Below are 15,374 nucleotides of genomic sequence, written 5' to 3' on the forward strand. Positions count from 1 at the left end.
ATAACTATATGAACACAGATATATTAAATACGTTATTGTAAAAAAAAACACTGTCGTCTATCTTCGTCATATAGTTATAACACAAATCAAAACTACGCCATGATAAAATGATATATGATTTAAAGCAAAGTTCACAGAACCATTAAATCCTGGTAATTTACAATTCGTTAATTACTTCCAGGTGTTTTAAAATATTGTGCACAATAAAACTCCTCGCGCACTTCAATCCGGGCCAACAAGCGTGATTAATATAAGTTGATATAAATTGTTTCGCCATTGTTGCAAGATGAATAAAATTACATATTTTAAATTGTTGTGCTGAACTGTCTATAAATCTTTCCGGACCCGATAAAACCGAAATGAAGATTTTGAGGAGCCCGGCAGTAAAACTGTTTTGATTACAAGTAATCCAACAATCTTTTATCCTGGTCTCCTAATATATCGCACCTGTTTGTTTACAACAGGTGCGATCAAACTACCGACAATATATTGCATATATATAACCGTATTGTATACACACACCAAACACGGTAATACACCAGTCAACGCCACAGGGTCAGGTAAAGCACATTCCGTACCGAGAATATCCAGTTATGGCTTAGTCTCCTTATAATGACCAAACAACTATCCAAATCTCATATATACTTTCCACTGTTGCATAAGAATACGGTAAAGTGTTACTATTTCTGATGGCAAAATGTTATCCTAACCTAGCCAATATCCAACAGTTAGTGTAACTATACTTTGCTCTGATCGTATAGCATTGTCATGTGCTTCCTTCTGGGTTGTCAGAGTTTTGTCCCCTGGTAACACTGCCCCGTCGACACCACGTGCACAGCCCCGTCGATAACTCAATCTAGATGTACATTACTCCCATTAAGTCACGAGATACGCTCTAATATACAATATATGTAATACGTGTAACGGTTCCGCTGTTTATTTTGCAATGGAGTCTGTTGCTGAGGTTATGTCCAGTCAAGCTCTGTCCCTTACCCCGATCTATTCATCCTTTTTATGTCCACATTCTATCAGACCTAGTCGTGTCAATGACGATTGGTCGAGCTTCATATCAGGGTGGATTTCAGTCTAACTCTCGAGATGTTTACCAAGAGAATTACATGTTTCGGACGTTCGTCTGGTTTGAGTTGCAACCGAAGCCATGTTTTGCAAAATAAAAAAATGTACATGTACATCGATTGACAATACTGCATAGACGTTTCGTCTTTCTTCGAAAAGAAAGCTACAATGTCCGAAGACATTCGGAAAAGCGCAAACTATGACATGGATTCCACTTCCCTCTCCCTCCGCAACCGTTTTCAATTTCAATTTTAACAAATTGTATTGTCACTGAATACGACAAACGACATCAGAGACAACGCGCTATTCTACTCAAATTGTTTTCCCATCTAAAATATGTGAATGAACACGTTGGGCCTTTGAGGTTTTAACTAAACTTTGCGGTAGTGTAAGAGGGGCGAAGCTACAATGTATATATGTGTCAGCATTGCTATCTTGATTAAATCCCGTTAACACCATCATATCATTGAAATATTTAAAACAGAACAAAATATGTTTTAATCAGATGTTTATTTCTACAAGATGATCCGTACATTGGGAATGTTGTATTCTCTACGACGTCTGACTCAAAACATTGACACAATTACGTAATATATCACGTGCTGTATCAACATACATTTAGACAAACGACATTCACACAATTCTCATGTCTCAACTGACACACAACATTCACACAAATCTCACTGATATCTCAACACAGACAAACGACATTCACACAATTCTCACTGTAATCCCAACACAGACAAACGACATTCACACAATTCTCATGTCTCAACTGACACACAACATTCACACAAATCTCACTGATATCTCAACACAGACAAACAACATTCACATACTTCTCATTTTTCAGCAGACACACAACATTCAAATTATTATCAGATCTCAATAGACACAGCATTCTCACTAACTTTCAAGCACAAATATCACTGATATCTCTCTCAGACACATAGCGTCCACACAAATATCACTATCTCTCTCAGACACACAGCGTCCACACAAATATCACTGATATCTCTCTCAGACACACAGCATCCACACAAATATCACTGATATCTCACAGACACACAGGGTCGACACAAATATCACTGATATCTCTCACAGACACACAGCGTCCACACAAATATCACTGATATCTCACAGACACACAGCGTCCACACAAATATCACTGATATCTCTCACAGACACACAGCGTCCACACAAATATCACTGATATCTCTCACAGACACACAGCGTCCACACAAATATCACCGGTATCTCTCACAGACACACAGCGTCCACACAAATATCACTGATATCTCACAGACACACAGCGTCCACACAAATATCACTGATATCTCTCACAGACACACAGTGTCTACACAAATATCACTGATATCTCTTAACAAAGACAGACAGCGTCCACACAAATATCACCGATATCTCTCACAGACACACAGCGTCCACACAAATATCACTGATATCTCACAGACACACAGCCTCCACACAAATATCACTGATATCTCTCACAGAAACACAGCGTTCACACAAATATCACTGATATCTCTCACAGACACACAGCGTTCACACAAATATCACTGATATCTCTCACAGACACACAGCGTCCACACAAATATCACTGATATCTCTCACAGACACACAGCGTTCACACAAATATCATTGATATCTCTCAGACACACAGCGTCCACACAAATATCACTGATATCTCTCACAGACACACAGTGTCTACACAAATATCACTGATATCTCTTAACAAAGACAGACAGCGTCCACACAAATATCACCGATATCTCTCACAGACACACAGCGTCCACACAAATATCACTGATATCTCTCACAGACACACAGTGTCTACACAAATATCACTGATATCTCTTAACAAAGACAGACAGCGTCCACACAAATATCACCGATATCTCTCACAGACACACAGCGTCCACACAAATATCACTGATATCTCTCACAGACACAGCGTCCACACAAATATCACTGATATCTCTCTCAGACAAAAACATTTACACAAATATTACTGATATCTCTCACAGACACACAGTGTCCACACAAATATCACTGATATCTCTCACAGACACACAGCGTCCACACAAATATCACTGATATCTCTCACAGACACACAGCGTCCACACAAATATCACTGATATCTCTCACAAACACACAGCGTCCACACAAATATCACTGATATCTCTCACAGACACACAGCGTCCACACAAATATCACTGATATCTCACAGACACACACAGTGTCCACACAAATATCACTGATATCTCTCAGACAGACAGCGTCCACACAAATATCACTGATATCTCTCACAGACAGACAGCGCCCACACAAATATCACTGATATCTCACAGACACAGGGTCGACACAAATATCACTGGTATCTCTCACAGACAAAAACATTTACACAAATATCACTGATATCTCTCACAGACACACAGTGTCCACACAAATATCACTGATATCTCTCACAGACACACAGCGTTCACACAAATATCATTGATATCTCTCAGACACACAGCGTCCACACAAATATCACTGATATCTCTCACAGACACACAGTGTCTACACAAATATCACTGATATCTCTTAACAAAGACAGACAGCGTCCACACAAATATCACCGATATCTCTCACAGACACACAGCGTCCACACAAATATCACTGATATCTCACAGACACACAGCCTCCACACAAATATCACTGATATCTCTCACAGAAACACAGCGTTCACACAAATATCACTGATATCTCTCACAGACACACAGCGTTCACACAAATATCACTGATATCTCTCACAGACACACAGCGTCCACACAAATATCACTGATATCTCTCACAGACACACAGCGTTCACACAAATATCATTGATATCTCTCAGACACACAGCGTCCACACAAATATCACTGATATCTCTCACAGACACACAGTGTCTACACAAATATCACTGATATCTCTTAACAAAGACAGACAGCGTCCACACAAATATCACCGATATCTCTCACAGACACACAGCGTCCACACAAATATCACTGATATCTCTCACAGACACACAGTGTCTACACAAATATCACTGATATCTCTTAACAAAGACAGACAGCGTCCACACAAATATCACCGATATCTCTCACAGACACACAGCGTCCACACAAATATCACTGATATCTCTCACAGACACAGCGTCCACACAAATATCACTGATATCTCTCTCAGACAAAAACATTTACACAAATATTACTGATATCTCTCACAGACACACAGTGTCCACACAAATATCACTGATATCTCTCACAGACACACAGCGTCCACACAAATATCACTGATATCTCTCACAGACACACAGCGTCCACACAAATATCACTGATATCTCTCACAAACACACAGCGTCCACACAAATATCACTGATATCTCTCACAGACACACAGCGTCCACACAAATATCACTGATATCTCACAGACACACAGCGTCCACACAAATATCACTGATATCTCTCACAGACACACAGTGTCCACACAAATATCACTGATATCTCACAGACACACAGCGTCCACACAAATATCACTAATATCCCTCACAGACACACAGTGGCCACACAAATATCACTGATATCTCACAGACACACAGCATCCACACAAATATCACTGATATCCCTCAAAGACACACAGCGTCCACACAAATATCACTGATATCTCTCACAGACACACAGTGTCCACACAAATATCACTGATATCTCTTAACAAAGACACACACCATTTACATAAAACTCACTTAATCCAACAGACTCAAAACACACCAAGAATTAGCTTCAACAACATTGATTTCCTATTACATTAACATATCTCAAACATTTTTGGGATAAACTCCAAACAATATATCCTCCGAAATCAAATAAAATCTTTAAGCAATTAAGATTATCACACTTATAATTGAAATCAATTTCATTCTTGTACAAAAATTCAATCATCAATCTTTTCCATTTTTATCTTTCTTTCTTAATAAGTTATTATCAATTAAGTCAATTGAACAATATCCTTATCCATAAAACAGTGCTGTGTAAATCTTGACGAAGGGAGGTAACTCTAGTTGAAGAGCTCCCACAAACACACAACTATAGAAGTACAGTGATTTAACTTTGGGGTATACATACATATAGCACCTTGTATATAATGATTTTCTGATTAACTTGTTTAATCCTGGTAAACAAAAATACTTAACACAAGCATAAATCAACTATAGCAAGTTAGCCTCAAAATCGGTTTGTTTGCAGAGCAAACAAAAAGTACAGCTGAATGGAAATTTCAAGCAAAATGAAATACAAATATTGTAACTGAATGTCCATTGAATATTTTTCACTTGCATCTTTTTTTAAAGATTGTTACATACACAGGTATTACATAATATAACTAAATCATATCATTTTCTGATAAATGTATCTGCATGTTTATATTTCACAAATACAAAAAGATAAGTAGACTTTGAACACCTTGGACTATATACCAGTCAAACCCACTGGATATTTTTTATATCATTAATCACAATAAATATATTCCTGTAATCTCACGAAACAAACACAACCATCTACCAGGTACATTGAACCTCACAAGTCTGACTATACATCAATTTTCTGTCACATTTAATTTCCTGAGGTTATTGTTTTGCACATGGTGATTGAAAAAAATGATGCTTTATGTTTTTGAATGAATTAGATAAATAAGAACGTCCATATGTAATATAAAATGACAGTGTGTAATTCCTGTCAGTAAATAGGTATTGATATTGTCAATTTCTAACAAAACCTAATTTGATTCAGCAATAATTTGATGAGAAAAAAAAAAAATTTCAGCTAAATATAAGTTTTCTAAAACAGTCGTGCCATAATTGTAAGTATACATACCAATGAAGTGGAGAACTAAACATTGATGTAATTTGATAAAACCTTTGTCTGAGTCAGATTGATGAGGTTACAATGCCTCTAATAAAACAAGTCAAAACAAATAAATCAACTACATACAGTAATTAAAGTCATACTAATAAATATGATTAAGCACACTCACAATTCAAAATGGAATGTAAACTAAATTAAACGACAACAATGTGCAGAGATAAAAATAAGAGTCCAAATGTGTGAAGACAAAACTAACACTAGACAAATCAAACTTTAACTTTATAGATACGTTTATTTAACAAAGGTTTGAGGTAAATTAACTACCAGTACATCAAATCCAGGTAATTAATTTTAAACAACTCTTGAACTGTGGATGAAAAACTTACTTAACTAAAGAGGTAGAGACTTTTTCCTCAGAACACAATTAATATAAATATTCCTATCTTTTAATGTAAAGTATATTCCTGTTTGTAAATGTAAATTCAATTCCTGTCTGTTAATGTAAACTATATTCCTGTGTGTTAATGTAAACTATATTCCTGTGTGTTAATGTAAACTATATTCCTGTCTGTTAATGTAAACTATATTCCTGTCTGTTAATGTAAACTATATTCCTGTCTGTTAATGTAAACTATATTCCTGTCTGTTAATGTAAATTCAATTCCTGTCTGTTAATGTAAACTATATTCCTGTCTGTTAATGTAAACTATATTCCTGTCTGTTAATGTAAACTATATTCCTGTGTGTTAATGTAAACTCAATTCGTATCTGTTAATGTAAACTATATTCCTGTCTGTTAATGTAAATTATATTCCTACCTGTTAAGTAAACTATTAAGTGTGATATTAAGTGTATGTAGCAGTTAATCACAGCCACTCCTTATAAGGGTTTATGTTGACACTATCCTAACAATGAATGATAATCAACTTTGGTAATGCTGAATACCTTAAAAAGCTCTTTAGCATTCAAATCTACATTTTTTATTTACAAAATGTTAACTTGTTCAATGAAGCCTTATATATAGTTCAACAATTCTTTTTTAATTTTATATCTACGAATATGTTTTTTGTAACGGTACACAAAGTTCAGATTACATTGACCTCTACATAGAAACCTCCGATATGTGTTTTACTTCAGCATACTTTGAAATGACTGTTGAAGTAGAGTATCAATACTTATATATATACAAGTACAAGTATATCTTAATTTAGCAGATGATTTAACCTGCTGAATTATTTCTTAAAATCTTTAAGTACAACATACCAATAATTTAACTACTTTTTAAGTTACAACATTGGTGACGAGTTATCGACTTTATGTTATAACTATAAATAGATTTTATAAATCGGACAACAGAATTACACTTCTCCAACAAAATCAAACACGACACATGGAATATTTTAACCTGTTATATGATAATTGGAGTAAGATGTTTGTCCTAAATCAACACCAGACATTTCCAATCAAACCTAACATCTACTATACTGATCCTTTACCAGGCCCATGGTGTCACAATATAACCTTTACCAGGCCCATGGTGTCACCATATAACCTTTACCAAGCCCATGGTGTCACCATATAACCTTTACCGGGCCCATGGTGTCACAATATAACCTTTACCAGGCCCATGGTGTCACAATATAACCTTTACCAAGCCCATGGTGTCACCATATAACCTTTACCAGGCCCATGGTGTCACCATATAACCTTTACCAGGCCCATGGTGTCACAATATAACCTTTACCAAGCCCATGGTATTACATATAACCTTTACCAGGCCCATGGTGTCACAATATAACCTTTACCAAGCCCATGGTGTCACCATATAACCTTTACCAAGCCCATGGTGTCACCATATAACCTTTACCAGGCCCATGGTGTCACCATATAACCTTTACCGGGCCCATGGTGTCACAATATAACCTTTACCAGGCCCATGGTGTCACCATATAACCTTTACCGGGCCCATGGTGTCACCATATAACCTTTACCAGGCCCATGGTGTCACCATATAACCTTTACCGGGCCCATGGTGTCACCATATAACCTTTACCAGGCCCATGGTGTCACCATATAACCTTTACCAGGCCCATGGTGTCACCATATAACCTTTACCAGGCCCATGTTGTCACCATATAACCTTTACCAGGCCCATGGTGTCACCATATAATCTTTACTGAGCCCATGGTGTCACCATATAACCTTTACCAGGCCCATGGTGTCACCATATAACCTTTACCAGGCCCATGGTGTCACCATATAACCTTTACCAGGCCCATGGTGTCACCATATAACCTTTACCGGGCCCATGTTGTCACCATATAACCTTTACCAGGCCTATGTTGTCACCATATAACCTTTACCAGGCCTATGTTGTCACCATATAACCTTTACCAGGCCTATGTTGTCACCATATAACCTTTACCAGGCCTATGGTGTCACCATATAACCTATCAGGGGGCGGGCTATTTACAGGACAGTGGAATTACATTTGTTTAGAGGCCCTATGTGTGGGCTTATGACCAGGCATGACCTTCTTGCCAGAAAATGTTATAGTTGCATCTTCAGTCAGTCTTATGAAACAATATTACCATAGATACACTTTACTTTATACAGCCTTCTTATTCTGGAACTGTAAACTCGACAATGATTCTAGGTTTTACAATAACTTGAAAATTAAACTTAGTATTCCTAGAGTTTTTTTTTAAATGAAATTGAATTTAAGATAAACAATAGTTCATTGTCTTGTGACCTTAATTACGTTACAGGTGACAAGTACACCTGATAATTAACACTCAATCACTGTTACCAAATGATTCACACATTCTCAGTTCTCTGTCAAATTCAATGTCTGCCACACACAATTAAAATTATCCAGACACTCAGCTAGTTTTCAAAAGTACAAAGATCTCAAGTCACCTGTACTTTGATCCCCAGAATAAAGACATGGTTGATTTCAATATGACCTACTTCTGTCACAGCCAGATATAAATATATATATAACATCTCATACATATACAGGTACTTGTCCTGTCCCGTTTAGTACACATGTACTGGTACATGTAGTGGCATATAATGTAAAAGCATCTCATTCATTAAACAGATGTATTAGACTGATATTCATTGTAATTCATTGATTGGAACACATGTACACCCCTCATTCACATGTAGAGTAGCAATCTCATTCATTCTAGAAAAGAAACTGGAATATTTAAGGTTTTCAAAAAATGATTTCCATCATTTCTTACTTTCACTTGTTGGTGATATTCAGCAGTTTTAATACATCATCATACCACTGTCTTTATTGTTAGAAATCAGAAGTTTATAATCTAGTGATAATTACAGGGCTATCAGCTGTATCTGGGTCAACATATTCCAGCCATGGAGCCACCTTAAAACAGGAAAGACAACTCTGCCTTCCAGTAGATAACGCATGACATTTTTTTTTAACCATAAGAATAGCTTATAACAGGTGAAAGTTAAAGTAAATTATCATCTTTACTGCGTAATCATAATAACTGGAAAATTTGAGTTATTTTGTGGTATCTATTCTGAATATAATTTTCTAGGTCACAATTTATTTAGCAGAAAACAACATTGGTGTTTTTATTACATGAAAATTATTATACAACTACATCTTACACAAAGTAATATCAATTCCTCCATCTGTACAAGTGTCTCTATATACCAGCCTAATCTATATTGTTGCATACACTTTTTTCGCACATTTTAAATTGCAAAGCATTTGGAACACCAATTTCTCCCAGGGTTCCTTACACAAACTATGGAGGGCACTGCAATGCTCTCTGGGAGCCATTGTTTTTAAGTCTATTCAATAATATCAAAAACGTTTAAATAATCCAATTCTTACAGGTATTTTCAGAGGATGAATTATAACCTAGATACTAATATTAAACTACTTAAGAATTTGAAAAAGATGCATTATAGATTTTTAAACAAAATATTAATAATATTTCATAAATAACAAGATTTAATCTACCAAGTTTTAACATGTTTGATACAAGGACCACATGTACAACAGAAAACTTGTACTATCTACCAATTAACTACACAGGGTTAACATGAATTAGTTTTTGTAATAATAATAATTTTGAACAAGAATGTCTGAAAGACTTTGGTATATACCTGTGTCAAATTGTAACAGTAAAAAACAATACACATTGATAACTTGATTAATAATTTCCTACAATACAAGTATTTGTTCTCTGTGGCTCACCAGTAGACTAATGTATACTCTACATCTATTAAATTAAGGAACTACTTTTTCATATCAAATTGTAATACAAATCTATAGTGAATTAATTTATACAGAAATTAAAATCTATTTTACTTAAAATGCAGTGTAAACTTCCTCTGATGTTGCTTTCATCTTCAAATCAAATGCAAACTTACAAATCATTATTGTGATAGAATGAGGATTTACTAAGCAAACTGAACAAAAGCAAAGTACATAATATACATGTATATACATTGTACATTGTAACATAGAATTTAAAACTTATGCATGCTGAAAGTTTAGGAATTGCTAACTCCATCAATTAAAACACGTACTACATGACAAACAATGGCTTCACATCATTTTTCAAATACTATACCTCTTTCACCTAATAAGTGCACCTATCCCTATAAGTACATCCCAACCTTTAATAAAAAGTTCCCTACCTCATTCATCTGCTAATATCATCATCAGTCTTCTAACCAAAGACTCAGGATTATTTTGTTACATTTTTCCACACAAATTTCACATGAAAGTTTTTCCCTGTACATTCATGGTTCTATCAAACACATCCCTTTAGTGTTTTTGTAAGAGTAGTGTGCTTATTAGGTCAATTACAGTAATAAAGTGAGCACAGATTTCCATATGTAAGCAGTACAACACAACCTTTATATAACTGATAAAAACATAAACATGACTGTCTATAACAAAATAACATATCTCACATTATAATTTATTGTTGATTAAGGGACATGTAACACAATGTTTTGTGTTGAACTGCAAATGTAAAAAATTCTAATAGCATTTAAGCACCAGAGCAAAATAGTCATACAAATGATTTTAATTCACTCACTAGAGGGAAAAAATATACCAAAACAATTTTTTTTTAATACATTGTAGTTGGCAAGGTTCATGTATGTAAAACAGTTTTAGTTTTTTTTTTTTTAAATGTTTATACAATAATAATAACAGACTTTTTGGGATAAAATATTGGCAACATTATGTATTATGACATTTGAGACTTAAGGGAACATTGAGACGTTTACTCCGCTTGCTAAAATTTGAGACAGCCGTTGCTGAATCTTATAAAATTATCATACACTCAACAACAATAAAATGATTGGATGCAACTTAAAGCAGAAATTAGATGATATTTATGCTGGTTTTATTTCCGGATAAACATGCATTTCATATTAGCTAGCCATCTATATATGCAGAACTACATCCTTTTATAATTAAAACTGATGCAGTAAATATTCTGATAGAAGGGAGCTAACTCTTTCTGAATAAAAAATGCCAAATATTTGGATGAAAAATAAAACCAAAATTGTGTTGACAACTGTGGACATTGATACAATTTTGGGTGTGAACATAACTCCCATGTAATAGTTTTGTGTGAACATAACTCCCATGTAATAGTTTTGTGTGAACATAACTCCCATGTAATAGTTTTGACCTACACCTGTTCAAATGCAAAACATTCATGAAGACAGATAAAATATTTCAATCTATCAAAATTAAGAAATAAAAAGATAGTTATTTAAATTGAATTCAAGTTTAACAAAGCACCAGTGCAGTATTAAAAGTCACTTTAAATATTTCCCTATCATTATAATGCTGTGTTTATCATTTGAGGCAAAAGTAAAACTGCTTTGACTTTAAAATAGAATGAAGAAAACAAAATCAATGATAATATAAAACATATACAAATTCAAAGAAGGTCCTTTTTAAATCAAATTACTGAGAATGTATAGCATTTCCTTAAAATGATTTACATGTATCATAGTAAAATATGTCTTAGTATTTCACAATATATGAAAATGTAATAGAAAGAATTGATTGTGTAGTACATGTATATATTTTCCACCAATTTGCAAGGTGCATGCCTGAATCCTGAAAATCAGGTTTTTTCTCAACCATCTACAATATATTTTGACCTCTTTAAAACTTTTTGATTGGGCTTTTCCCCAAAACTCATTAATCAGATATGTGAAAAGAATCTTAAAACATGTTCATTTAAGACAAAATTTGTATATAACAGAATAGGACAAAGGAGCATTGGAGTAAAACCAACGTACTAAGGGAGATAACTGGATCACAAATAAATTACTTTTATATTGAGCCAAAACAAATGGAAGACTTTAGAGTTGATGCAAGACACAGCAAGATAAAAGATAAAATTTGAAGAAGAAAAATTGAACTGGATAAATATGTTGTGCCATTAACATCTTTGCATAGAATTAACTATACATCACTAGTGTGTGTCTTTATAGGTAGATATAGTTTCTGCTACAGAATAAACGTCCGTCATTTTAATTCTACATTCATTTTTGCAATTATTAGGCAACTATGACAAAGGCATTCTAACCATACACAATAAAAAAAGCTGTTATCGATAAATATGAAAAAACCTTTCTTCCAAAACTTTTACAAATTTATCTCGCATTTTCAATTTAAAATTTTCATACCATAATATCAATTCTTTCCTTCGTTTTGCTTTATATTCTTGTGACAAAGTTGACTCCCTTTGAAGTAAGTCTTTTAATTCTTTCCAATCTTTGATATATATAACTGGAGCATTTTCTTCTTTGAGCAAACGGAGCGGAACAGAGTCAGAAGTAGGCGACTCGCCACACTGACCAGTGGTCATCACATCCTCTATGACAGGGACTGATCCATATGACATAGCCTCGTAGATCCTGTAGCACTCCGTGTTGATCCCCACTGGGTTGAGGGTAAGGTCACTTTGGGCGAGGGCCCTTAGGTAGGTGTCTCTACTGTCATCCGACTCGTTTGGCAGCCAGCTGTAAAAGGGAACAATGATTCGTACACTCTAGAACAGTATTCATTGTTGTAATATCAAACAAACTTCATGCATTCAAGTTATATTCCAATCATATTCTGAAGTATTTTATACTCATCCTCAATTGGCTTTAACATTTTTTATCAGCGAAATATGACTACCTGGTAACGAAAGTTACAAACCAGTTTTGAATTTGATCTGTTAGTGTTAGACTTACGTGTGCCGGGCTTTTATAAAACAAGAACTCCCTATTGAGCTAGCTGTGAGAGTCTGTACTAACGTCTCTCTAGTCGAGTTTTTATAGATTGTCCCCAAAAAGTTGCATAAGTATTTTCTGCTGTTCATCACTGGGACGTTGTTACCTTTCACCTTCGGAAACTCACGATACCTGAAGCAAATAAAAAAATCATTAATTTTGACAGATTACTTTGCAGACAAACCTATGTAAAAGAGGGTTAGGCTCAGATCTTTCTCTCTTTTTCAGTCAACACTTATTTTCCTTATCAAATCCTTACAAAGACTAATAACACAAAAAAAAACCTTTTGTCTACTATCATTGTTATCTTTATGTTTGACAATATATGCATTACTAAAAATATTGACACCATAGATGTTGCCTCTTATGCAGCTTTAGATATTGACTCTAGAAGAAAACTTATCTTTTTTTGTCACTGGCTTTGTAATCAAGTCATCAGTGCATTATTTCATACTCTTGCATAACTTTCATCAATTTGGAAATTCTGATTTGATCATAATCAAAAGCAATGTAAATCAATATATTGATGATATTTAAATATGACATCAACAATGACAATAAATTAAATCAATCTCAAATTTCAATTATTTCACTCAATTTTGTATTGAAATAATTTAACACAGAATATACCATATTCAGCATGCCTGGGCCATAATGAGTCCAGCCAATATGTCTACTGCAGTTCAGTTAAAATGCTATTTATGATTCTGTAATAAGCCCACCCTTTACTTTGAGTCCAATTTTAAGTCCCCTAGGCCTTTAACAGGATGGAATTATATTTATGTCATTTGCTGAAAAACATGTATTTTTTATACACCGGAATACATGTTATACTTACGTAGCTACACCTAATGGCCATTGATACAAATATTTATTGTCGATTTCTGAACTATCGTAGGTGATAAAAGCAAGCTTGACTAGTCCGTTACGTCTATCCATATACGGTTTCAGCCAATCATTATCACACCGTTCATTGCCTAAAAGCACCACTGCTGCATTCTGAAGATTCGGGAGGGAAGGGAGATAATCCAACCACGTTTTTGCCAATGCAATTTTTGACGGTTCTCGTCCATTCAACACCAACACAACATTTTGTGCATGTTTGGGAGCTTTTGATGGAATCACTCCAGGACCTGTACGGAATCTGAAACATATAAAAATAATAATCTTTTAATGTTTGAAACAATGCTATAAAAATGCTCCAAAGTATGATGATACAATGAAAGGGACAAATGTTTGATCATTTGTTGGCCTGTCCTTCTAGACTGAGTCACTATACATTATAATGCTAGGGGAGTCAAGGATCAGTTGTTGGAGACTGTCCTCCTGGGCTGTACCACTATACATAATGCTAGGGGAGTCAAGGATCAGTTGTTGGAGACTGTCCTCCTGGGCTGTGCCACTACATGTATACATATACAGTACTCTATAATGGTGGATGAGTTCAAGGATCAGTCTGTCCTACTCAGATTGTGCCACAACATCAGACGGGGGGAGTCGAGCATTACTTGTAAGACTATCCTGTCCGGACTCTGCCAGTCTGTAATACCTGGGGAGTCAAGGATTAGTTGTTTGACTGAGTTAGTCTGTAATACCTGGGGAGTCAAGGATTAGTTGTTTGACTGAGTCAGTCTGTAATACCTGGGGAGTCAAGGATTAAATGTTTGACTGTACCAGTCTGTAATACCTGGGAGTCAAGGATTAGTTGTTTGACTGAGTTAGTCTGTAATACCTGGGGAGTCAAGGATTAGTTGTTTGACTGTACCAGTCTGTAATACCTTGGGAGTCAATGCAAGGATTAGTTCTTTGAATGAGCCAGTCTGTAATACCTGGGGAGTCAAGGATTAGTTGTTTGACTGTACCGGTCTGTAATACCTGGGGAGTCAAGGATTAGTTGTTTTACTGAGTCAGTCTGTAATACCTGGGGAGTCAAGGATTAGTTGTTTGACTGAGTCAGTCTGTAATACCTGGGGAGTCAAGGATTAGTTGTTTGACTGAGTCAGTCTGTAATACCTGGGGAGTCAAGGATTAGTTGTTTGACTGAGCCAGTCTGTAATACCTGGGGAGTCAAGGATTAGTTGTTTGACTGAGTCAGTCTGTA

The 15,374-nt window shown here is 35.2% G+C and overlaps 1 protein-coding gene across 2 annotated transcripts in view; it reads right to left on the reverse strand.

Moving 5' to 3' along the window:
- Positions 1–1,570: 1,570 nt before the first annotated feature.
- Positions 1,571–15,374, reverse strand: part of LOC117331769 (ribitol-5-phosphate xylosyltransferase 1-like) — a 151,426-nt gene continuing 137,622 nt past the window's right edge. The window contains exons 4-7 of one of the 2 annotated variants that reach the window (XR_004533648.1): positions 14,112–14,417; positions 13,235–13,405; positions 8,397–13,018; positions 1,571–8,334 (exon numbers count right to left, since the gene is read on the reverse strand). Coding sequence is in view for 1 of the 2 variants with exons in the window: in XM_033890647.1 (XP_033746538.1) it covers positions 12,604–13,018; positions 13,235–13,405; positions 14,112–14,417 (892 nt within the window). In the remaining variant the exon portion in view is untranslated. Of the gene's footprint in view, positions 13,019–13,234; positions 13,406–14,111; positions 14,418–15,374 lie in introns of both variants that reach the window. The other variant, XM_033890647.1, reaches the window with a different exon arrangement.

The sequence above is a fragment of the Pecten maximus genome, chromosome 7 (assembly GCF_902652985.1).
Source record: "Pecten maximus chromosome 7, xPecMax1.1, whole genome shotgun sequence".
NCBI classification, from domain to species: Eukaryota; Metazoa; Mollusca; class Bivalvia; order Pectinida; family Pectinidae; genus Pecten; species Pecten maximus.